Source organism: Acomys minous (assembly GCF_964271855.1).
Source record: "Acomys minous genome assembly, chromosome: 3".
Classification (NCBI taxonomy): Eukaryota; Metazoa; Chordata; class Mammalia; order Rodentia; family Muridae; genus Acomys; species Acomys minous.
In genome coordinates, this window is record NC_140485.1 from 141,976,690 (window position 1) to 141,999,414 (window position 22,725).

At 47.4% G+C, this 22,725-nt stretch overlaps 1 protein-coding gene across 1 annotated transcript; it reads right to left on the bottom strand.

Annotated features, from left to right (window-relative positions):
* Nucleotides 1–204: 204 nt before the first annotated feature.
* On the bottom strand, nucleotides 205–21,916 carry LOC311595274 (uncharacterized protein C6orf118). The gene is made up of 10 exons (XM_084777847.1): nucleotides 21,412–21,916; nucleotides 16,443–17,161; nucleotides 15,326–15,448; nucleotides 13,952–14,011; nucleotides 12,327–12,451; nucleotides 8,271–8,329; nucleotides 7,555–7,736; nucleotides 2,989–3,042; nucleotides 2,434–2,495; nucleotides 205–612 (listed from the first exon to the last, which is right to left on the bottom strand). Exons 1-10 carry the CDS (start codon nucleotides 21,434–21,436, stop codon nucleotides 537–539), a joined length of 1,485 nt encoding a protein of 494 aa, XP_084633973.1. The 5' UTR covers nucleotides 21,437–21,916; the 3' UTR covers nucleotides 205–536.
* Between the last annotated feature and the right edge of the window lie 809 nt (nucleotides 21,917–22,725).

Here is a 22,725-nt window from a genome sequence, read left to right on the forward strand (position 1 = left end):
ACACACACACACACACACACACACACACACACACACACACACCAGACCAAGAGAAGATGCTGTTAGCTATTTTTCCTGGTTATATCTGGCTCCTTATTCGAACTAAGCTGCCCCACCATGAAGGACTGAAGCCCTTGAACTCATGAGCCAAAATAAATGTTTTCACCGTTCAGTTATTTCTGTCAGGTGGCACAGCCACAGCAATAAGCACATAACCAGCACGGGAGTGACGTTTATTTTATTAATGCATGTGTGTAAACATGTCTGGCTTACACAGAGCTGATCCACATCACAGCATGGTTAAATCTTCCTTCTTGTTAAATAGTCAAACATGTTTTGTCCAGTTGAAAGTTTCTGAATATAAGATGAACTAAGGACCAGTACACATATATGAAGAAGTCAAGCGAGTCACACAGGTTGTGTTTCTTTCAACACTGAGGAGATGTGTAGCACATGCTGATGTCATTAGGGGGAAAGCTGACAAGGGGAAACATGTCCATCGACTTCTCCAGGTGCTGGGCTTGGAAGTGGAGAGGTCATTTTTCATACATTTTAGAGTCGTCTTCTACATATTCTAAATCTGCATATTCCCTAATGAGATCACACAGGGCCCTTAAAACACACAAGAAATAAATGCAAGGTGTTAGCGGAAAAATTTATACACTGGGGAGAAAAAAACCAAATCCAACTAAATATCTGCTTAGGACAGATTAACCCAAGCAGACAAGGTTGCAACCAACCATTCTTAGTTTCAGCAGTGTTGTTATCAGAGCTTCAGCACTGAACGCCATGGGGTTCTCTGGAGTTTGAGGGGTGCTCCCTAAAGCATCTTCTGCTAATGACACTGTGCAGATGACATGCCTTCTAGGACACCCATTGGCCAGAGTAGAGAAACAGCTGCTCAGCGGGGTCTGTGCAACTGTGTTATTGGGTTTTGCTGACTCCCAGAGTGACATAAGGAGCTGAAGAGAGTGACCCAGGTGCTCCTCCTTATTCCTCTGTCACATGAGAGGGAAAAGGGGCTTCTCAGGCTTTTGCCCTTCCCAGCAAGCCTGGGTTATGCTGGGACTAAGTGCCATCCAGGGAGATATGTGAGGAAGTCCCTGGGAAAGGCTATCTTTCTACAACAGGTGTGTGTGTGTGTGTGTGTGTGTGTGTGTGTGTGTGTGTGTGTGTGTGTGTCCCTCAGACTGAGAGCAGAAGCTGTTAGCTATTTATCCTTTTCCTTGGAACATGGGCCCAATGCCATGTTAGGGAAGCAGGATGAGGCTGTTGTGCCCAGGTCACTGATGGACAAGGATGTTCTCCATGTTGCTGCAAATACGCCTCCCTAGATTTCAGCCAGTGTGTTTCTCTATTGCTCTATCTGCACAGAGTCTCAAGATTTGAACTCAGGGGCAACTTTCAGAGAAGCAATCACACAAAAGAAACATAACAGATTCTGCAAATCAACCATTTTACTTTTAAATTTGGTATTGTATTTGTGTGTGTGTGTGTGTAAGTGTGTATACACACGCACGATGCACACATGTAGGCACATGTGTGCCACAGTGCACATGTGGTGGTCAGAGGCTATTGTACAGGGGTCAGTTCTTTTGTACCATGTGGGTGTCAAGGACCAAACCCAAGTTAATCAGCCTTCGGGATAGGTACCGTTACCTGCTGAGCCACTCCACTGGCCTCCCATTTACTTTTTACATTGAAAGTTTAGATGTGCATGGGATTTTTCAAGTTTTTATTACCACTAAAAGCCCTGCAATTTGAGTAAAGAATGGTACCCAAAGCCTCTGCTATCCCCATACTCCTGGTCCCCACCTCTGAGATTTTACCTCAATCCTCCAGCTTCTTCTAATGAAACTATTGGCATGATGGTGGAGAAAATGTGCATGTTGGGGTCCAGATCTTCAGGTGATCACAGAGCAAGACACCACATGCGCACTTAGCTCAGCGTGCGCCAGGGCCCACCCTTCAAAGGGCTGCCCAGCCTCACCTACTGTCAAGTGAATGACATTACTCTTTCTAGCATGGTCTCCGGTGTAGGGCTAGGGAGGTCTCTCGGTGGGTAAAGCACATGCCATGCAAATGGCAGGACCAGAGTCCCTATCACTAGGACCCACGCAAACGCCAGGTAGGCACAGAGGCAGCCTGCCTGTAATCTCAGCCCTCAGACGGTGGAGACAGGGTCCTGTGCACAAGCTGCCTAGTGAGACTGATCACATCATCATGCTCTGCATTCAAACGAGAGGCTCTGCCTCAATGAATAGGTTGAGAGTGGATGAGAAAGAGTTCTTATTGATCTGGGGCCTCTGCGTGCACACCACACCTGCAGACATGTGTGTCACAGATATGGAAAAGTACACACCTGCATACACACACACACACACACACACACAACCATACACACACATTTTAAAAGACAGTATGCATGCTTACTGTCTTTCTTCCTCGTCCATCTTACTCTTCCTAATGAGCTGCCTCACATGGTTTTCAATAACCTGCAGAGAAGTGAAAATCCTTTGGTCATCCAGAATGTCATGACCGTGGTCATGCATAATGACAAGAAGACGGAATCAGACTTGATGACTCTGTCAGGTATAGCACACCAACCATGCACAGCTCAGAGACATGCACAGGCCAGGCGTGCAGAACTGTGATGTCAGTAGCAATTGCCACATACATTTGGGGGCCCCCACTCCTTGTTGCTGGCTCTGTTACTCATTATTCTGAATGGCAAGGTGTGTGGATAAGTCAGAGAAGCAGTTATGACTGGTACATTCCAATGTCACAATGCACCGTGTCCTCGTTAATGCGTGTGCACACAAGAGTCCAGTTCTGGGCTGAGGCCTCCACAGACATCCTAACATAGAGAAAGCTGTTCCAGCAGATGAAAGTATGTGCTTCTGTGTGACTTATGACACAGGAAAATAGACACTTTGGGAAATACATCTATAGATAAGCACTGGTTTGCATATTTAAAAGACATCTTACTTTTATTTTCTTCCTTAAGATTCTGTTTGTTGTTTCCAATTTTACAGCTTCATTCTGAAAGCAAATGGTTTTTAAAAAAAGAAATTTAAAAAGAAATGGTTAAAAATTTTCCTCTATTTATGAAATTTAAAAAGCATTATGACACTGGCATGGTTTTAAAGTCAAGAGTGCTCAGTGCTGCATGATTTTATAACATACCCTGGTCAGAGGAGCAGGTGGGCTGACTACAGATCTTCACTTCTCCCTTGGCTCCTCTGAATCCAATCCTCCAGTCTCATCCCCAGATCTATAGTGTGGCAGCTACTGCACCCTCCTGTCGCTCTCTGCCCCCATCTCCAGTGGGTCACACAGCTCTTCCCTTCCAACTTTCCTTCTTCACCCAGGCCCCACTCCAGCAGGCATCATCTGAGGAGCTGTGGCCTTAGTCTCTCCTCCATAGCAGCCCACCTGCTCTCTCTGCCCCATCTCCAGCAGATCACACAGGACATCCTATTACCTCACCCCTGACTCCAGCAGCTTTCTCAGGGAGCCCACCAGCCAATCCTGACAGAGAAGAGAGTAGGCCAGCCAGCTAAGCAGGTAGGCAGGCCAGCTCCAGGTCTTCTCTCTCATCCGCTCCCCCATATCCAATGCTCCAGTGTCATTCTCCGCTCTGTGGCAGGCTACCTGTTGTGGCCTCTCCTCACTCTTGCCCCTATTTTCCAGGAGCTAAGCAGATCCTGGTGGAACACCCTGCCTTTCCCCCTCCTGAGGACTCCCTACACCTCACCCCTGCTAGTCTATCCCCCATTCCTAAGTGTCAGCTCCCAATACTAGAAAACCCATTTTATCAGTGGCCACACCTACAGGATCCCAGAAGAGTTTTCTACCAGGCAAACACACAGCCACCACACTCTCCTAAGAACCAGAGACGGAAACACAACATCTGCCTAACTAAGACAAGGCCACATATCAGCGTCTAGAATTACAATCTTCTGAAATCCAGCTATCTAGATGCCAGCATAAAAACACAATCGATAAAAACACCCAGCACACTATGTCTCCACCACAGCCCAACAGCCCTCCCAAAGCTGGCCCTCAGGATTGCAACGTAGCTGAAGCACAAGATAGAGACCTTAAAATAGCTTTATGACTCAGACAGAGTTCCTTAAAAAGGAAATTTCCCTTATGAACATAGATGAAAATGTCTCAATAAAATACTAACAAACAATACTAGAGCACATTTTAAAAGTTTATCCTCCATTATCAAGAAGGCCTCATCCCAGAGATGCAAGGGTGGCCCAATATATGAAAATCAATAAATCTAATCCACTCTATGAATTGACTAAGAGAAAAATACCACAAGATCATCTCGTTAGGTAGAAAAGGCAGAAAAGGCCTCTGACAAAATCCAACACCCTTTCTGGAGACAGATGAGTAATACAAGGGACAAACCTAAACATAATAAAGGCAGCTTACAGCAAGTCCATAGCCAGCATCAAACTAAATGGAGAGAAATGCAAAGCAGTTCCACTAAAACAAGGAACAAGACAAGGCTGTCCACTTTCTTTATACCTATTCAATGTAGTACATGAAGTCTTAGCAACCAAGGAAGAACAGGAAGGCACAAACTGTCAAGGAGGAGGTCAAAGTATCTTTATTTGCAAATGATATGATAGTGTACATAAGTGACCTTAAAACTTCCACCAGGGAACTCCTATAGCTGATAAACACTTTTATCAAGGTAGCTGGATACAAAATTAACTGACAAAAATCAGTAGCCCTCCCATATACAAATGACGAATGAACTAAGAAAGATACCAGGGAAACAACACTTGTCACAATAGCCTCAAATAATATGAAATACCTTGATGGGATGCTGAGGCCCCATTGCTGAGGACAACACCTATACCGCTCACTAAACACAGAGAAGTTGAGCTGGTGCCTACACTGAGCCTTTATACCTATATGCTGTCATCTTTGCCACAGAAAGGTACTCTGCACCTTACTAAAGGAGAAACATAAACACCAGCCCAAGCACAAACCTGTTGGTCTGCAGTGATATTCTTCCTGCAATATATGGAAGGGCAATAACAGCACAAAATTGTGGAAGTAACCAACAAATATCTAATTCGATTTAAGGCTTATTCCCCAAGATGGAACCCATCTTGGTGACCAAGAACCTGAGACTATATCCCAGATACCTAGGGTAAAACCAAATGACACTGTTCAAAAAAAAAAAAGAATAAAACAACTGCTAATGACACTCTGCTACACTCATAGACCAGTGCCTTGCTCAGCCGTCATCAGAGAGGCTTCCCCCTGCAGCAGATGAGAAAAAATACAGGGCCCCACAGAAAGACAATATGTGAAAAGTGGGAGACCTTGGGACACTCAGCCCTAAATGGGATGTCTCCATCCAATCCCTCCCCTTGGGACTCAGGGGACCCTGAGGAAGAGGAGGTAGAAAAACCTAAGAGCTGGAAGCAATGGGGAACACCAAGGAGACGAGGCCCTCTAAGCCAACAAGATCAACACACATAGGAGCTCACAGAGACTGATGCAGCGTGCGCAGGGCCTGCACAGGGCTGCACCAGCTGGGATTCCAGAGACGGAGGTGAAGCGGACATATGGCTCATGCCTAACTCAGAAGCCATCTCCAATTCCTAACCATTCGCAAATGAGAATTTAGTGTCCTCCAAGGGAGTCTCACTGGGGAAATAAACCATTCCCAGCAGGGGCTGGCGAACAGAAAACAACCACCTCAACCGCATCCCTTGTCTCAATACGTCATGTCAGGGCTCCTCTGTTTTTATTTTATTTTTATTTTTATCTTATTTATATAATTTTTCTTTTCTCTTTTTAGCCTATAGGTCCTTTGTATACACATTATGGCTTCCAGCTGACTGTTTTTATGGTATTCCTGAGTGTGCAAATGAGTGGATCTCTTTTTCTTATGCCTTCTCTCAGACTGTTTTCTGTCTGCTTATTGGTTTTGTCCAATCCCGATGTGTTAGTTTTTTGTTTTATCTTATTATACTTAATTTCATTTTTATCCCATAGGAGGAAGTGAATCTGAGCGGGAGAGGATGTGGGGAGGAGCTGGGAGGAGGAGAAGGGAGGAAAGCTATAATCAGGATATATTATGTGACCAAGAAAAATAAATTTTTAATAAAAGGAAAGAAACATTAAATAAGAAGCTCAATGGTAGGGGCGAGCCTGGGAGCCAAACCTTGTAGACACTGAAGTACAGAGCAGCCCTGGGTGACCTGTCCTGGAAGCAAGGGGAAGCATAAACTCCAGGCGTGGGAACACACTGTTAGTGGAAGCAGGAGGATTAGGAGTGCAATGTTGTCTTTAGCTACATAGTAACCAAAGAGGACAAACATTTCACTTTATGCACTTTGCTTTTTCATGCCTCACAAATTTTATCTCTTTTTTCTTAGGAGTTGAAGGTTGTGACAAGCCTGCATCAAGCATGTCCAACTGTCCTGACGGACCTGAGCATGTGGTAGCAATAGCTTATTTTTCATTTGTGTTTAAAACAGCATGCTACCAAGCATGCAATTGTCTGCCATAGAGGGTAACCGTAATTTTACATGCACTGAGAAACCGAATAATTCTTACAGCCGACCGAATTGTGGTATTCACTTTACTGTGGTGTCTAAAAATCCCTGATGCTTACTCGCATCCAGAAGTAACACACACCGCAGCAACAACTGATTATTAAGTATTATTTAGTTAACGCTGTTGGGGCTGGGGAGACGGCTCAGAGTGAAGTCTGCGTGCTGCTCTTCTAGAGGCCCAGAGTTCTCAGCACCCATGTCAAGGAGCTCCAGGGAATACAACACCCTCTCAAAGCCTGCCTTTATAAACACCTTTACACACATGGCATAAATACACACACACACACACACACACACAAAATAAATTGTTACTAAAAAGTGTAACAAAGAGAATTGAAACAATGATGCAAAGGGCACAGAAGCTTGGTCTTCCAAGTAGCTACACAGGGCAGTCACAGGAATGCTGGGTTAATACTTTGTTCAGTTAAGAACCTACACAGCCTCCGGGCGTGGTGGAGCACACCTTTAACCCTAGCACTCAGGGAGGTGGAGGCAGGCAGATATGAGTTCGAGGCCAGCTTGGTATACAAAGTGAGTCAAGGACAGCCAAGGCTACAGAGAGAGACCCTGTCTGGCAGGGGTGGGCAGGGGTGGGGATGGCGGGAACCACGGACCTACATACAAATCCATGGTTTAGACCAATGTGGGCCTTCTATGCACCCTGTCATTCTTAGTTTTCATTAAAACAAAACAAGACAGCAAACACAGCACTGCTGAAGTGAATGGAACTAGCCGCAAGAGGCCCTATTAGGCCCCACTCCACACAAGCTCTGTGCAGTAGCTATGTGTTTCAGGCACTGCCAGGGCTCCACAGACTCACGCCATCTTTCTTTTTCTTTCAGTTTGACCTTCGTTGCTCTGTGCAGCCACTACACCTTTGGGACTGAAGCATATTTTGGACTAAGCTTCATTAGATTTTAAGCAAAGCAAATGTCAATATTTACACAGATAATTTGCATACCTCTACGCTTTTAATCCCACTCTCAGTGATATCTAGCACTCTGGAATGCACCAGAGTTTCTTTAATGTGTTTTTCCAGTGCTTTAATTTCGTCCCATTTTTCAAGGATTTCACATCTCCTCTTCTCAACCTTCTCAATCAGAGTGAGTTGGTCCTCATCATTTGCGCTTCTCTTAGATAATTCTGGAAATAGATTTGAAGGCAGTTACTATGTTTAACGTTTCAGCTCTTGTTAAGAGTGGTGTGTGTAATGTCATATATGTTACATATAACTATAGTGTGACTATATTTATGTATACATACATATATATCTGTAGTGTAACTCAAGCATATTTAATAACATTATCTGTTCCAAAGAAATAGGGTATTTCTCTCTTGATGTATTCATATACTCTGTAGGGACCAGTAGGTGACTAGTTCACTGGCCTAGGAGGAAAGGGCCAGTTGTGAATGATGACCAGAACCTCTTCCAGGTTTGCTTCATAACAGTGCATCGTGTCAAGAAACGACATGATGGGGTAGGAGGTAGTGTTCCGAGGAGATCTGTGCGAACACCACACGGTTTGGTTAGGGTTTAAGGAGAACATGCCAAAGACTGAGGAACTTGAGGCTGAAGGGTGAACAGGCATGTATGTGGCATGGGGAAGAGAGGGAAGTGGATTGAGACACCCAGAGAAAGTACTAGAAGGACAGAAGGCATCTCTGGATGGCACTCACCCCATCTTTCCTGAGCAGACCGCAGCAACAGTCTCTCTGCCTCCAGTTCGTGTTTGAGTCTAAAAGTCGGTAGGAGAACAGTCGTGAAACATCAAGCTCCACTTGGGTCTTGTTACTTCTGTATGGACACACTCGTGTGTGCCAGTGTGGATGTGCCTCTAATACACATCCCTGTGGAGGCCAGAGGTTGATGTCAAGCATCTTGCTGAGGCACTCTCCACTTTATATTTTGAGACAGGGTCTCTCTCACTTGAGCGCAGAGCTCCCTTATTCAGCTAGTCTAGCCAGCTTTATCAGGGGATCCCCTGTCTCCACCTCCATTTACAGGGCAACCACCACACCCAACCTGTATTTACATGAGTGCTGGGGGTTTGAATTGTCAATCGTATGCTTTCCTAAGACACATTCTACCCATTGGGCTACTCCCCAGCCTCAGCACCACAGGCCTTTTAACTCACTGAGACATAAATGCTGAACTTCAAACTTTCCAACACAAAAGGCACTCTGAAGATGGCTACAGAGAGCCTAGTCCAGCCCACTTACCACGCAAAGGCAGCTTCTCACTAAGATTACATAGCCGTCACTAATGTTCATTAATTAAAATCAAATGGAGAGCCAACAAGATAGCTCAGTGGGAAAAGGTGCTTAACCACCCATTTTCAATGCCTGGGCCCACATGGTGGGAGAACGGATACCCATAAGTCATCTTCTGACCCTCATACATATACTGTAGATTGTACACACCCTCATACATACCACAGAAAGAGAGGAGGGAAAAGGACAGGGGGGTAAGGAAGAAAACCTTAGGTAGGAGAGGTGGCTTGGTTGGTAAAGCATTTGCTGTGCAGTGTGATTCCCAGCATCCATTTGAAAAGCACACACCTGTAACCCCACCTGAGTCTAATTTCTACATCCATATGAAAAGCACACACCTGTAATCCTTGCCCTTATGGGTAGAGACCATAAAGGACCCCAGGGCTTGGTGGTTAATCAATCTAGCCAGTTGGTGAGTTCTGGATTCAATGAGAGCCTCTGTCTCAAAGAATAGGGTAGAGTGACAGAAGACACCTGGTACTTATCTCTTGCCTCTACACATAGCCACATGCATTAACATGCATCCACAGTCACATGGGAACACACACCTACAGCTCACACCTACACACAATTAAATAAACAAAGGCCAAAATATCCTTAGTTTTCTTAAGCAAAACACAAGTCAAGGGACACTGGAACTGATACAGGAATGCATACTGCAGCTCTCTATGCCTTCAGGGGCATCACTCAGAGAGAATTCACAAAGGCTGCCATGTTTAATTAAAAGTAAATTACAAGAAATATAGGGAGGAAATGAGCCCTATAGGTTCTCTGCATTTTTGCATGGAGTCAAAGTCAATGTAACCAAATATCTTATGCCTAATATATTTTAGAAGGATTCTGGCAGGTGCTGCATGTACCCAGGGGACTGTTCTGTTCTGTTTGAAGATGATACCACAGATGGCTTAAAGCCACATGTCTACAAGGTTTGATACTTTCACGTATTCTAGATCGAGGGCTTGGTGGATATACGAGACTCTGCAGTACAGCGTGGTCTCCAGAGATCTGTCACATGGTCTGCTCTTACACATTACGCATTTGTTCTGTGTTTCTTCTTTTGAAGTTTTAGCTATATGTGAGTTGGGTCTTATTTGTCATTTCTACCAACTTCCCCACTTTCTCAGTTTCAGTCCCTTGATTGTTTTTCTGCTTTTTGTCCCACTATATGCCTTGTATTCTCACTCAAAACCTCAAATTCTTTCTTGAGAGTGTTATGGTTAAATCTCTGTCTATGGTCTATTCTTTAGTTGTGTCATGTTTTATTTGTTTGATGTTGTTGTCTGATGCCTTTGCTTAGCTTTTACATTTCTGCCTTTTGATTGCTTTCGTGTCTTGAAATGCTCGCTCTTCTGAGAACATCTAGTTGAGTGTATGGGGTTGTTTTATACCTTTCCCTTCAAATTATTATCAATGTGACTGTATCAGCGTCAGCAGCGTCATCATTACCTCCATCATCATCACCACCAGCACTACCACCATTACCTTCATTACCATAACCATTATCATCAGCCTCCTGATTACCATCATTGTCACCATCCTCATCATGGCCATCGTCACCATCCTCCTCATCATCCTCATCCTCATCATCGTTGCCACCTTCATCATGACCATCATCATAACCATCCTCCTTCCCCTCCTCCTCCTCCTCCTCATCATCATTGCCATCCTCATCATGACCATTGTCATCCTCCTCCTCTTCCTCTTCCTCATCATCACCATCCTCTCCTCATCTTCATCATTTCTATCATTACCAGTACCACCATTACACTCACCACTATGCTCCTCTTCCTTATAATCATTGTCATCACCATCATCATCACCAATATTATCATCACCACCATTCTCCTCTTTCTCCTCCTCATCCCCATCACCATCATCATTGCCACCATCATGACCAAGACACTATGCTCCATATGTCAAGTGCACTGTAGCCCTGTGCTCTATCACCTCCTGTGCTTAGTGGAGCCTCCCTTCTCCTCCCAAAGCGGCTCTGTTGGGTTCTCAGCCTTCTGGCTCCACCTCTCTCTCTTCCAAGTGCTTGCAGTTCTGTTCTCACAAAGTATTGAAACAGAAAGATGGACAGTGGATACTGGTGATGTGTCCCTTTTCAGTTTGTAACTTTAGATACTTTAGCAGTGAAATCTTAAATTTCTGGGTATGAGTCGAACCCACACACCCCAAGGCAGAATCATTGACACATCCAACCTCAACCTCTTGCTCTTGCCAGCTCCTCTTAATGTTGTAGCTTTCTGGGACCATCTCGTAGGTAACAGCTAGAAACAACCTTCTTGATGCGTCACATGGACCACACATGCAGTGTGGACCTACAGAGTACACTGCAGTGACTCCTTGGCCAGCATGCTTTCCTGAGCCTGGTAGATATGCCCAGAGCCCGTCCCAGAGCTCAGGACAGTGCCACGCTGCATGGCACTCTGGAGCACACCCTGCCATTCCTTCCTCTCTCTCTCTTCCTACTGGATAAGTATACATTATCTACAACCTTCTGGTCCTCCCACTGTCCCTGCAGGATATGTTGCTCTCTCTGATACTCATAAATAGCAAATTTCTACTGTTATATGACTCTGTGACTGACTTGACCATGTAGCTGCACCTAACTCCTCCAGTCAGGGCCTCCGAGAGAGTGACTGTCTCCATGGGATAAAGTGGGCACAAGTCACACAAGAGCACGGCAAATGTGGAAAAGCTGTGTGTGAGGAACTGGCTACAAGAAGACCCTCAGCCAAAGGCCTAAGCCTAAAGAAGCGTCATCTATAGCCAATGCTCCATGTCCGTGGGGAGGGCAGGACTTATGGTGGCCATGCTATGAGAGAACTTCAGACCAAACGGGAGTGAGAGACAACAGCTTTCTCTCTCTGGTTACACTGATAGAAAACTCAAGTTTTTCCTTCTGAGGACCTTTTCTGTTGGGTTAATTCAGAATTGCTACAGGTTTTGCATGTTAGTCCTTGCAAACATCACACCCTGCCCAGCAGTGACTTGACTCTGTACAAGCACTCAGAGAGTTTGCACAATTTTCTAATAGAACCAGAAGGCCCGCTCTGGCCCTTCAACCCCCTGTCCCATCAGCAAGTCCTCAAGGAGGATCCTTCAGAGACTTCTAAGAGTTTTGCCATGTGGACACTCTATTTGGTCCTGCCTCATCTCATAGTGATATATGCAATTATTTGTGGAAGAGTCCAAGTAAACATGGCAATGCAGGGAAAATGTGAATACGGCTTGTCATTTTTTTCTTTTGAGAGAGCGTTTCTCTGTGTATCCCTGGCTGTCCTGGAACTCACTCTGTAGACCAGACTGGCCTCAAACTCAGAGATCTATCTGCCTCTGCCTCCCCAGTGCTGGGAATAAAGGCTCATGTCCCCACTTCCAGCTCATCATACAGAGTTTTAAGGTCATGTTGAGCATTGATGGGAGTTCACCAGAATCACATAGCTGGTGCCTTACCTGTCGTTGTGCTCCAGTGCTGCCTGGGCAGCCAGCTGGAGCCTCCTCAGGTGCTCCTTGGCTTGGTCAATGTCACCACTGTGCACCGGGCTCTTGTCCAACTCCTTGGCTTCAGTCAGGAGCCGCTGCCAGGAAGAAGACACACGGAGAGTAAGGTGGGCAGCAAGAGTGTAGGATATGCAGGGCTGTTAGCCATGAATGTCCCAGTGTGGACTCCAACTAAGTGTGTGCATTGGGAGGGCTGTGGGGAGGGGAAAGGTACTGCCAAAGTTTCAAGTAAAATAACTTTCACACTGTTTAAGATTTTTATTTTCCTAAGAATTCTTAAGAATGGCAGGGGGGCTGGTGATTTCTTTGTGGAGTTGTGTTAAGGAAACACACCCAATAAAGGGGCAGGCACATTATTATTATTTCAAATAATTTTATGTGGACATGAAGAGATGCGGGGCTCGTGCTGGGTGACACCGGCTCAGGCTGGCGACCTCTGCCTTGGTAGGTGATCATCTGGTTTCAGGAACAGGAAGACAGAGAGCCTGGAAGCCTGGCAGTTCCTTCACTTTGATGCTTGAGGGAGACATGGGCATGGATTTCCCTTTTCTGCTCAGAGTGAGAAACAGGGTAAGCCTGAGACTGCAGGCGCTGCCCACTCCTCAGAGGCAGGTGCCAGTTTTACTTACTCGCCTGCTTATTAGTTATTTGATTTAATCTTCATGTGGATGGCTATTTTGCCTGCATGTACGTGGTGCACCACATGCATTCTTAGTGCATGTGAAGGTCAGAAGAGGGTGTCAGATCCCCTGGACCTGGAGTTAGATGTGGTTGTGAGTCACCGCATGGGTGCTGGGAACCAAACCTGAGATGTCTGCAAGAGCAGCCAGAGCTTTCAACCGCTGAGCGACCTTGCCAGGAGTATTATCATACAACACAAAAGGTCTCAGAATACAGATTGCAATGCCCACATGTGGTTTTTTATTAAAGTGTAATTTGGAACTGACTTTATATGCTACAGGGGTATTTTGGGGGGTCATTATATAAATAAGAAATTACATTTTCTACTTCAGAATATAGAGTTACTAATCTCAAGGTGTCAGCTTCTTGGAGCTTTTGGAGCTATCCGCCATGACCATGAGGCATTGCCTACTAGAACAGTGCATGCTGACCCTCTGACTCCTGACCCTGCAAAGACTGATGGGAAAACTGTCCTCAGTTATATGAGGAGGCAGTAGTCTGTGCTGTGGCTCTTGGTGCACCTGCAGTCGCAGTACACAAACCCCTTTGGGTGACGACAGGATGCTGTTCTCTGGTCATCACTGCAGCACCATGTTGTTCCTAGTCATGTGTGGTGGCTGTGGTTAGGAAATGACCCAGTGCTTGTTAATATACAGGAAAGATCTTCACCTGGAGTGCTTTAGCTCGATATAAAAAAAAAAATCACTCCTTTTAAAAAAAATTAAAAAAAAAAAAAAAGAGAGAGAGAGATAGAAAGAAAAAGAAAAGAAAAGAAAAGCACCACCATTTTGCATGACAGAGAAACAAGTGGAGCTTCCAGGGGCTGAGCGCATCCTCCTGAGTTGTGAAGCCTTGAGCATGCGGGCTCTCGAGGTGCCCTTCCTGGTACCTATTACCTGATACTGCGCCGTGGGCTGTGAGTCCAGCAGAGCTGCCATGTACAGTTCATACTCATCCTGTGAGAACACACAAAAACAATGTCACCAGGCTTGCATAGGGGAGTGGGGTGCATAGATGTGTACACGCACATGCACAAGCACGCCGCGTGTGCGTGCAGCCGTCTGCCTCTAACACTCACCACCCTGTGTCTGCTCACAGATTGGCTAGACTTGTTGGCCGGCAAACCTGGGATCCTCCAGAGTCTCTGCCTCATCCCAGCACTGGGGCTGCACATGTGTGTTACCCAGTAAGCACTTTATGCACCTAATCATCTCCCCAGGCACAAGGATGAATAAATCGTATAGGCATTCAGAATGTCAGTTAAAACCACTTGAAACCCTACGCCTATGTGCAGACTGTTTCTGCAATGTATTCGAACACATATACACAAATTTATAAAACTCAACTGTCACTGAACCCTATCTCTGCCAGCCAGCTGCCAGTCAGTTCAAGCTCCTGATTTAAAAATACCTTGACATACATCCAACCTATTATCCCCTGTCATGTGTAGTTCTGAGACCTGCTGAGGGTGAGGTGGCCAGGGTCCTGGAAAACAGGCAACACACTGCCATCCTTACCCGTCCCTTGTCATTGAGGAAATCAGAGCACAGCGTAGACTTTGTGGGGGTTTGATCCTGAATTGGTGGTACTTTGAGGACGGTTATGGAGCCTTTTGTCAGTAAAGCCTTGCAGGAGGAAGTGAGCCACTGAAGGCAAGCTTTGAGTGTGTGTAGCCTGGCCCTACTTCCTGTTACTTTTCTTCTTCCTTTGCATGCATGAAAACGTGATCAGCCAGCTTCCTGATTCTGCCTCAATGTTTTCCTTGCCTGTTGCTATGGCTACCACTGGGATGGGCTTTATGCCTCTGGACCCATAAGCTACGATAAACACTTCCTTCCCTATCTTGCTCTTCTTTTCTATGTTTTATCACAGCAACAATTAACTAACACAGGCTCTAAGCAACTTGATTTCTCAAACAGGATTCCACATGGCTACTTTCATCACAAAATCATGACAAACTCAAAAACCCATAGAGATTTATAACAAACTTACAAGGGCCTAGCTCTGAAAACTAGCTCAGATGCCATGTTGTTCAGAACTCATAATTGGGAGGCTTTGGTGGGAAATCACAGGGGATGGGCAGCAAGTTGACTTGATGCTTGCTCCCATGACCTACAAGACGGTGAGTGGATTCCCATGACTCTTTGGCTGGTGCCTTCCACGGGGAGATGGACACTTTGTGGTTTCTGTGAGGCATGAGATCCCTCGCGTGTGCCGCTTCCCAACTGTACAACAGTTCTCAGCCGTTATGCAGGAGTGAGTGTTGTTACCTTAACCTCTTTCAGGAGGTCCCCAAAGATCAAAGAGCTCTTGCAGACTTCCTCGAAGATTTCTCCAAAGACCTGCAACCTGTTGGACTGCTGAGGGTGGCAGGTGCACACCTTCTGGAGCTCCTAAAGGAAGACGCAGAGTCAGTCCCTAAAAGCAGTGCAGTGCCCATGCGCCTGTCAGAATGCTCTGTCCCTCTGAGGAATCAGCTGGAAAAGGCCACGCAGTTGCTGGGCTCTGCAGAGCAAGTGGCAAATCGGGGACCCTGCTTCCCTTCCTCACTTGCTAAGCAGAGTCACTGTGTGCGTTTGCACCTGTCTCATTTTATTTTTTTGTTTTGTTTTGTTTCCAGACAGGGTTTCTCTGTGTAGCCTTGGCTGTCCTGGAGCTCACTCTGTAGACCAGGCTGGCCATGAACTCACAGAGATCCGCCTGCCTCTGTCCCACCCCCACCCCCAAGTGCTGGGATTAAAGGCTGCACCACCACCTCCTAGCTGTCTCATTTTCTTTATCTATGCCTGCTTCCTGCACTCAGAAGCTCATGCTCTGTACCCCTGACCCCGCCCCAACACACTCTCAAGACCCTTCCACAGTGCACTTAGGCCCCAAACCTGGGCTCTAGCTCTCTGACACATAGGTGGCTCTTTTCTCCCCTCCACTGAATTCTTACCCACAGTGTGCTGCTCTACTCAGTAAGGGTCCCTCTCAGGCCACGGTCCCGTCACCCATCACAGCGCCCTGCCCCCACCATGACCCATCATTCCTAACCATATAGCATCTGCGTCATCGCTCTTACCCAGACTCTTCTCTCCCATCTTCTGTAAGAGGTAAGGTGGACATTCTTCTGTACCGCAGACACAGCACTTCCCTAGCTGTCCCCATTAATCACTGAAAGCCACTCATCATGAACTCACCTCCAGCTTACCCCTGTCAGACCAGACCATCCTCCCCGAAACCTCAGTTCCTATTGACCCTGCTGAGTATGAGACACCCCAGTCGCTTTGCTGCATTCTGCCTGGTCTCATGACTGAGGTGCCTCATGGTGTATCAGGACCCCCGAGGGGCTCTGAACATCAGTCCCATGTTCGCGGCATCACACGGAGACCCGGTTCCTCTTACCTCCTTCAGTTTGTCCTCATGGCTCACAGCCACCTTGCTGCCCCTGAGGTCATGCTTCAGGAGGTCTTTCTTTGCCAGCACTTCTCTTTGGAAACTCAGGAACTTCCTGTACCTGTCGGCTTTGGTTACACCAGCCAAGTAGGAGCTGATGTAGTGATACACGTCCCTGCCGGAGGCAGGCCTGGCGCACTGGCGGCTGGACGCTAGCCCTGGGTATCTCAGTACTTTCATCTCAGGCAGCTTGAGCTCCTCCTTCTTGTGTGTTTCCAGAGAGAATGTGTGTCTTCCCTTAACCTCCTCCTCATCATCATCCTCGTCTTCCTCCTCCTGCATGAACTTCTTTGAGGTGGCATTGTCTTTGAAAGCGCGGGGAGGGAGCACATGTGGGTTCAAATACCTGAACAGCTTCGTGTTGTGGGTGTCATCGGGATACAGAGCTGTGTTGACTGTGAAGTAAACCCAAGCGTCTTCCATCTCGGCTACCTGCTTGCCTCTGGGGAGGGTGGGGAAGATGGCGGGTTTCTCCCTTGGTCTGTTTGCATTGCGCCAGTGCTGGACAACAGTCTCGGGTGGCCTGTAGAGCTTGTCGGGGTTCAGGTGTCCTGAGGTGTAGACATAGACATCCTCCTTGTGGTCATTATGGATTCGGGTCAGGAGCTCCCCCAGGTTGCAGAGAGTCTTAACCCCATGGGTCTCACAACGTTTCCACTTCAGGTAAGCTGCTCAGGAGAGAGAGCACAGCTGTGAGCCCCCTCCTGCGTCCATGGGAAAGCTGTGCTGTGTTGCGTGTCTGTCAGAAAAGAGGTCTTCAGAGAGGATCAGAAAACAGCCTCGTCTTTATTAGTTCAAGACACCTGTGGCCGCCTTGGTGAAGCCGAGGATGAAGAGCATACATGACTCACAACCCTTCAAGGCTAAAGCACTGGATGGTTTGTCAACCTGACATCCCCGAAGGGAATCTCAGGAGGGACAGTCCAGGTCCAGAGCAGGTTAGCTTCAAGGGCATATCTGCATGAGGTTGTTTTCCTGAGCTTGTGGGAAGAGTGACGCCACTATAGGCAGTATCATTCTGTTGAATGATTATTAATATTTAATATTGATTAATATACTTATTAAGGTGGCCATTAACCCTCTATCATACAAGTAAATGGACACAAAAATCTGTTCGATTTTTGATAAGCCTTACTGCACTGGAGCTGGACTTAACCCTTTAGGCTACCTTGTCTACTTCCCAGTCAAAACTTAAACACTTGCACATGTTTTTCATTTGGGCTGCTTCTCTCCATCATGCCAGTCCTCAGAACAAGCTCCTCCTGGCCACGTGTGTCTAGTGCAGGTTAACCCATGGCAGCTGCTCCCTCTCTCCTCCTTCTGGTCTCTCTGTCACCCACAAACGCAAAAACTCTGGCTCCGCCTACCTCTCTTCTGCCCAGTTCAGGCTGTGGGTAACTTTAGTTGGACAAGCAGGGATAGTTTGGGTTTACATTTTGGGTATGTGAGAATTTGCTCATAAAGATCTTGGAGAGCAAGCGATTAACATTTGAATGCATAGTAGCATTCAACCCCAACATCATTCCCTGTGTTTGGAATCCCAGAAAGCGTGAATTAGAAACACACTTAAAAACACTCAGGTAGGAAGAAAGGTGCAGATCTGTCACCATAAGGCAGCATTTTCTACCACAAGGGCAGAGCGTCCACAAATGTCTACAAAAGCAGAGGCATCATCTTCTGGGGAGGGACCTGGGGGATAAATAAACAAACACCACCTCTTCAGCAAGGTTGGGGGGCCTCTCCTGTCCCCACAGCCATGAAGACTGGGGCTCCAGGTGGTAGGTCAGGCTCTCCTGAGACTTGAAGAACAGCCTAAGTCTAAGCAGGCAGGAGGTACCAATAGCCATCACGTGTCATGGTGGGGCATCCTCAGGATGAACCCCATCTGTACACAGCTGCTTACATGGCCATCAACGGGAGGAGGAATGCATCTGAGACCCTCCAGGCCCAGCCTTCAAGTGGCAGGGCTGTTGGCCAAGGACAGCTCTTCACTTCTTACGTCATGGCCACCTGAGCAAGGGGAAGTAGAAAGACTGTGGACTCTCGGACCTGCACCAAGTGTGGCCAGTCCCACGCATGTGGCTAGTCCTGGTCTGAAAACATCCTCTGAAGGGACAGGACGCACTTCCTGCTGTCTCATAATAACTACAGAGTGTGCCAGCCGGGCCCACAGAGCTTCAAGCTGCAAGTGCACCGCTCTGGCACCACGGGACTGGAACCCGGGGTTGAAAACTTCCCAGACTTTTCCTCATTGCCCCCGACCCCGATCTCCATGCCTGGCCAGGTAGCTCTTCCCTCTGGAGATCATCCATTTTCTCTGACTCGGAGCCCTGCATCCCCAAGTAAGCAATGGCTTCCCGTCCTTTGCTTCTTTCTAAGCAGTAGGCTTCCACGATGCTGCACTGTCTTGTGGCCTTCAGACATGGACACCACCAAAGCTCCTCCTTTCTTCCTGGGAGTGATGCCTGGAGTCGCACCAGGCACTAAATAAGCTCTGGCCACCTCAGAACTCTGTCCCTTTAGGGATAGAGTCAAACCCAGATTCCAGCCATGCCAGCACAGCCCTCAGTGAAAATGAGCCCTACTCGGCACTGTGTGTGTGGCTGTGGCTGGGTATTGAAACAGATCCTCCTGGGAACAGGAATTTTAAGACTCCTCCCCCCACATACACACACATGCACTGATTATCTTAGTACTACAAAGAAATTCCCTTATCAGCTGATGAAATATTAATGTGACTTTTATAAGATAGACCTGCATTTCATCCAAAGCCAGAACACAGAAAGTAGGAAAGCTGTGTGTGTGTAACACCAACTGCAGGAAATGGGGGGGCGGGGTACATGGTGCTTCAGGGCTATCCTCCTGTCAGTTCAGGTACAGAAAATTCTCAGAGCCACCAATGAATTCTTTCTCATTAGCACAACGGTTCTCAACCTTCCTGATGCTGCAAGCCTTTAATATAGCTCCTCCTGCTACGGTGACCATCCTCAACCATAAAATTATTTGTCACTTCATAACTGTTATGAATCATAGTGCAAAAATCTAATACAAAGGACATCTGATATGTGACCCCTGTGGTGGTTCGACCTCTATACCCCGCTCCCTGCCCCTGATGCTCTGTGTCTGCCTAACCCCAAAAGACAAGGAAAATGCGGCTGCTCTCTCACAAATGATCTGGAAACAAATAGGCTTTGAGGCAAAACAAGACAGCTTTTTGAAAGCCCGTTGATGAGGAAAACATAGTATCAGGTTGATGGACAAAATGTGGGATAAATTTAATATCTGTAACTTTTTAAGAAATCATTGAATATAGCATTTTTTAGCCATGCATTTTTATGGGGGAGGCATGGGGGGGTAGATACAAGCAACAGCCTTTATAATGTGAAGATTTGTCAGATGGTTTTACTCAGCCAGCCTGATTCTATTTCTGTTTCCATAACCACCATTCACGCAAGACTGATGGAGTGAGAGGAGAAAGAACTTGGGACACGGTGAACACAGATCTGTGCTACGTGGTCACCGAGGGAAGACTGTGGCTGGGCTATTACAGGGAAAGTGTAGAACAAACTGGAGGCACCCCGGCTCACTGTCCTGACATCACGATGTCCTGACAGCAGAAGTGCACACCTGGCTGTAACCAGCAATGCCCTGGGATCAGGTGACCCACACCACTCAGGAGCAGGGGTCAAAGAGCCTGTAAACACAAGACCAGCCTCCGAAAGCTCTTAAAAACCCAGCCTCCAGGAGGCTCAGCTAATGCTGGCTAAGAGGATGCCCTTCAGGTAACCACGCCCCCCTCCAGACCTTCTGCCAAGGGCTCTGCCCCTATGGATGCTGCACCCTGGCTGACCTAGCTAAGCACACCTGAGGCTGTGCCAGTTAGCTTCTGCCACTGTCAGGGGACATCTGCAGATGAGCCAGCACCCACTCACTGTCCTCTCACCAGTGGATGTAGATATGGGGGTGGGTTTGCTGTGCACTGACACATCAGACTTGTAACCTGCTTGGAGCCACCTCCTCTAGCCACCATCCATGAGTGAACTCTGCCTCTGGGTGTTGGTGGCCTCACTTAGGAGCTGGATTGCTGGGCTGGTAGATTCATTACACATGAGCTGTTCCCTCTTTTATTATGTTTGCTCACTAAATTAAGGTTTGAAAAAGGACACCTGACTGCCTGCCTGCCTCTCTGACCTGTGAGTCGTGTTGCAAGACAGTAGTGTGGTACTCAAAGTTTCTCAAAACTCAGCTTTAAGGAAATAAACAGAGTTAGTGTAGTGAGCCCCTCCATCCTTTATCCTTCTGAGTACTTACACACACACATACACACACACCACACACACACAACACAAACACACCACACAAACACACCACACACACCACACGCAAACACACCACACACACCACACACACACACACACACAGAATACACCTTCACTCACATCCTGCAATGTAACAAACTAGCAGAGACTCCAGGAAGGAACTCTCAAGAGCAGTGGTATAGATGACGGTGCCCCGTGGCCATGCCCTGAGGGGTTTTCTTCCTTGCCTTAACTTAGGTGAGAAGACCCATCCTGTTTCCTGAGCAGGGAACAGGAAGGGGTGCACTGGCCTGGACTGACAAAAGTGAGCCTAGTGGAGCACTGCTGCGCATGCGTCCTTTGCTCTCTGTTCCTGGTTGTGGACGGAAGTACCCAGCTCCCTCAAGCTTCTGTAGGGGCCCCAAGCAAACCCTCCTGATGCAGGAGCTGACCTTCAGCCACCAGAAAGGTTTTTTACTTTCAAAACCCTTTCCCATGCAGTCAGACATCAGCTGAGCCAGACAAACACACACACACACACACACACACACACACACACACACACACACACACACACACACAAAACAAAACAAAACAAAACACGGAGACAGACCACTTACAGGCAGATTCCAGATCCTTAGCCATCGCCCTTATGGCCGCCAGCTGCTAGCGGAGGCTGCAGTTGCCATGGGAACAATAAACATTCCTAGCGTCTCCCCCACAGTGTAACTCTGGGGCCCGGCCACGCGGTGGCAGGGTCTCCCACCTCGCTCCGCTGCGAGACCTGTGAGTAATGCCCAGAGCGCGGGAGGTGTGCTCGCTGGCTTTACTTTTCAAAACAAAACACTCTTAGGATTTGAAAGCAACTCTGCAGACTATTACAGAACCTGGGGACAAAAGTTAACTCATCCCTGTGGTGTCCCCAGTCAATGTGCCCTGCTGCGGTCCTTGGTTCCAGTAGGAACGCTGGGCTGTGGCGTTACTGGACACGCGATAGCGTCACCAACTGAGATCCTAGAGTTCAGGCAGGGAGGGAAGAACTCGGTTTTGCACACGGCCTGTGGGAGGAAAAAGCAGGCACCTCCCGCACCTCCCCCGCCCCTGGAAAGTGTTAGTCTGTTTTGTTGTTGTTGTTGTTTGTTTTCTCCAGCCAGAAAATTCTTCCAAGTCATGGCTTGTGTCGGCCAAGGGTCGGATGGGCGGGGGGGGGGGGGGGGGGGGGGAGGGGAGGTGGGCGGAGGGGGGCTAAGAATACAGCAAACCCCTACTCCTTACTGTTGCTTAATATTCCATCAAAGTGATTAATACTCAATTATTATCGGTGCAACACACTGACCTGTCAAAACTAAGCTGGATTTTTCTGGAAGCAAATCCCCAGCTTTCCCATGTTCTTCTGTGCTCCCCCTACTACGGTGGCGTGGCGCTGGAAGGCATCTGAAGGCTCAGAAGGTGGAAGGACCAGACACCTGGATCAACCCAGGAAACTTACCTGAGCAATGCCCATGCGCAGTAGAAAGGCAGAAAGAGCACGGTTGCAGCTGGCCCCAGTGAGCTATGCCTTTTATCTATAACCTATGACCTCGGCAGTGAATTCTGACGCAGTGCCTGGGCTCTTTTGAGCCCTGTGGGAAAGTGACTGTGCACTACTTTTCAGCTGTCAGGATTTGGTGTGAAAGGGGAATAATTTGTTTACAGTGTCAGGCTGCAACTCTGGTCCCCGGAGGCAAATGCCCTACCACGGAGCCATTGCCCACCCATCCCCGCCCACACCCCCCAGCCTACAAGCCAATTACTATGGCATTTTCTTAGTGGCTGCTCCTCTTCCCAGATAACTCTGTGTCAAGACAACACACACACACACACACATACACACACACACACACACACACACACACACACACCAAGTACAGGCCTTGATAAGAGTGAGGAATAGA

Excerpts from the sequence above, each read along its gene's own strand:
- LOC311595274 (XM_084777847.1), bottom strand. The coding sequence starts at position 21,436 with ATGGCTAAGGATCTGGAATCTGCCT. Across the intron at positions 15,449-16,442 it reads ATGAGGACAAACTGAAGGAG|GAGCTCCAGAAGGTGTGCAC; the intron begins GTAAGAGGAACC and ends GTCTTCCTTTAG. Across the intron at positions 14,012-15,325 it reads ACCTCCTGAAAGAGGTTAAG|GATGAGTATGAACTGTACAT; the intron begins GTAACAACACTC and ends GTGTTCTCACAG.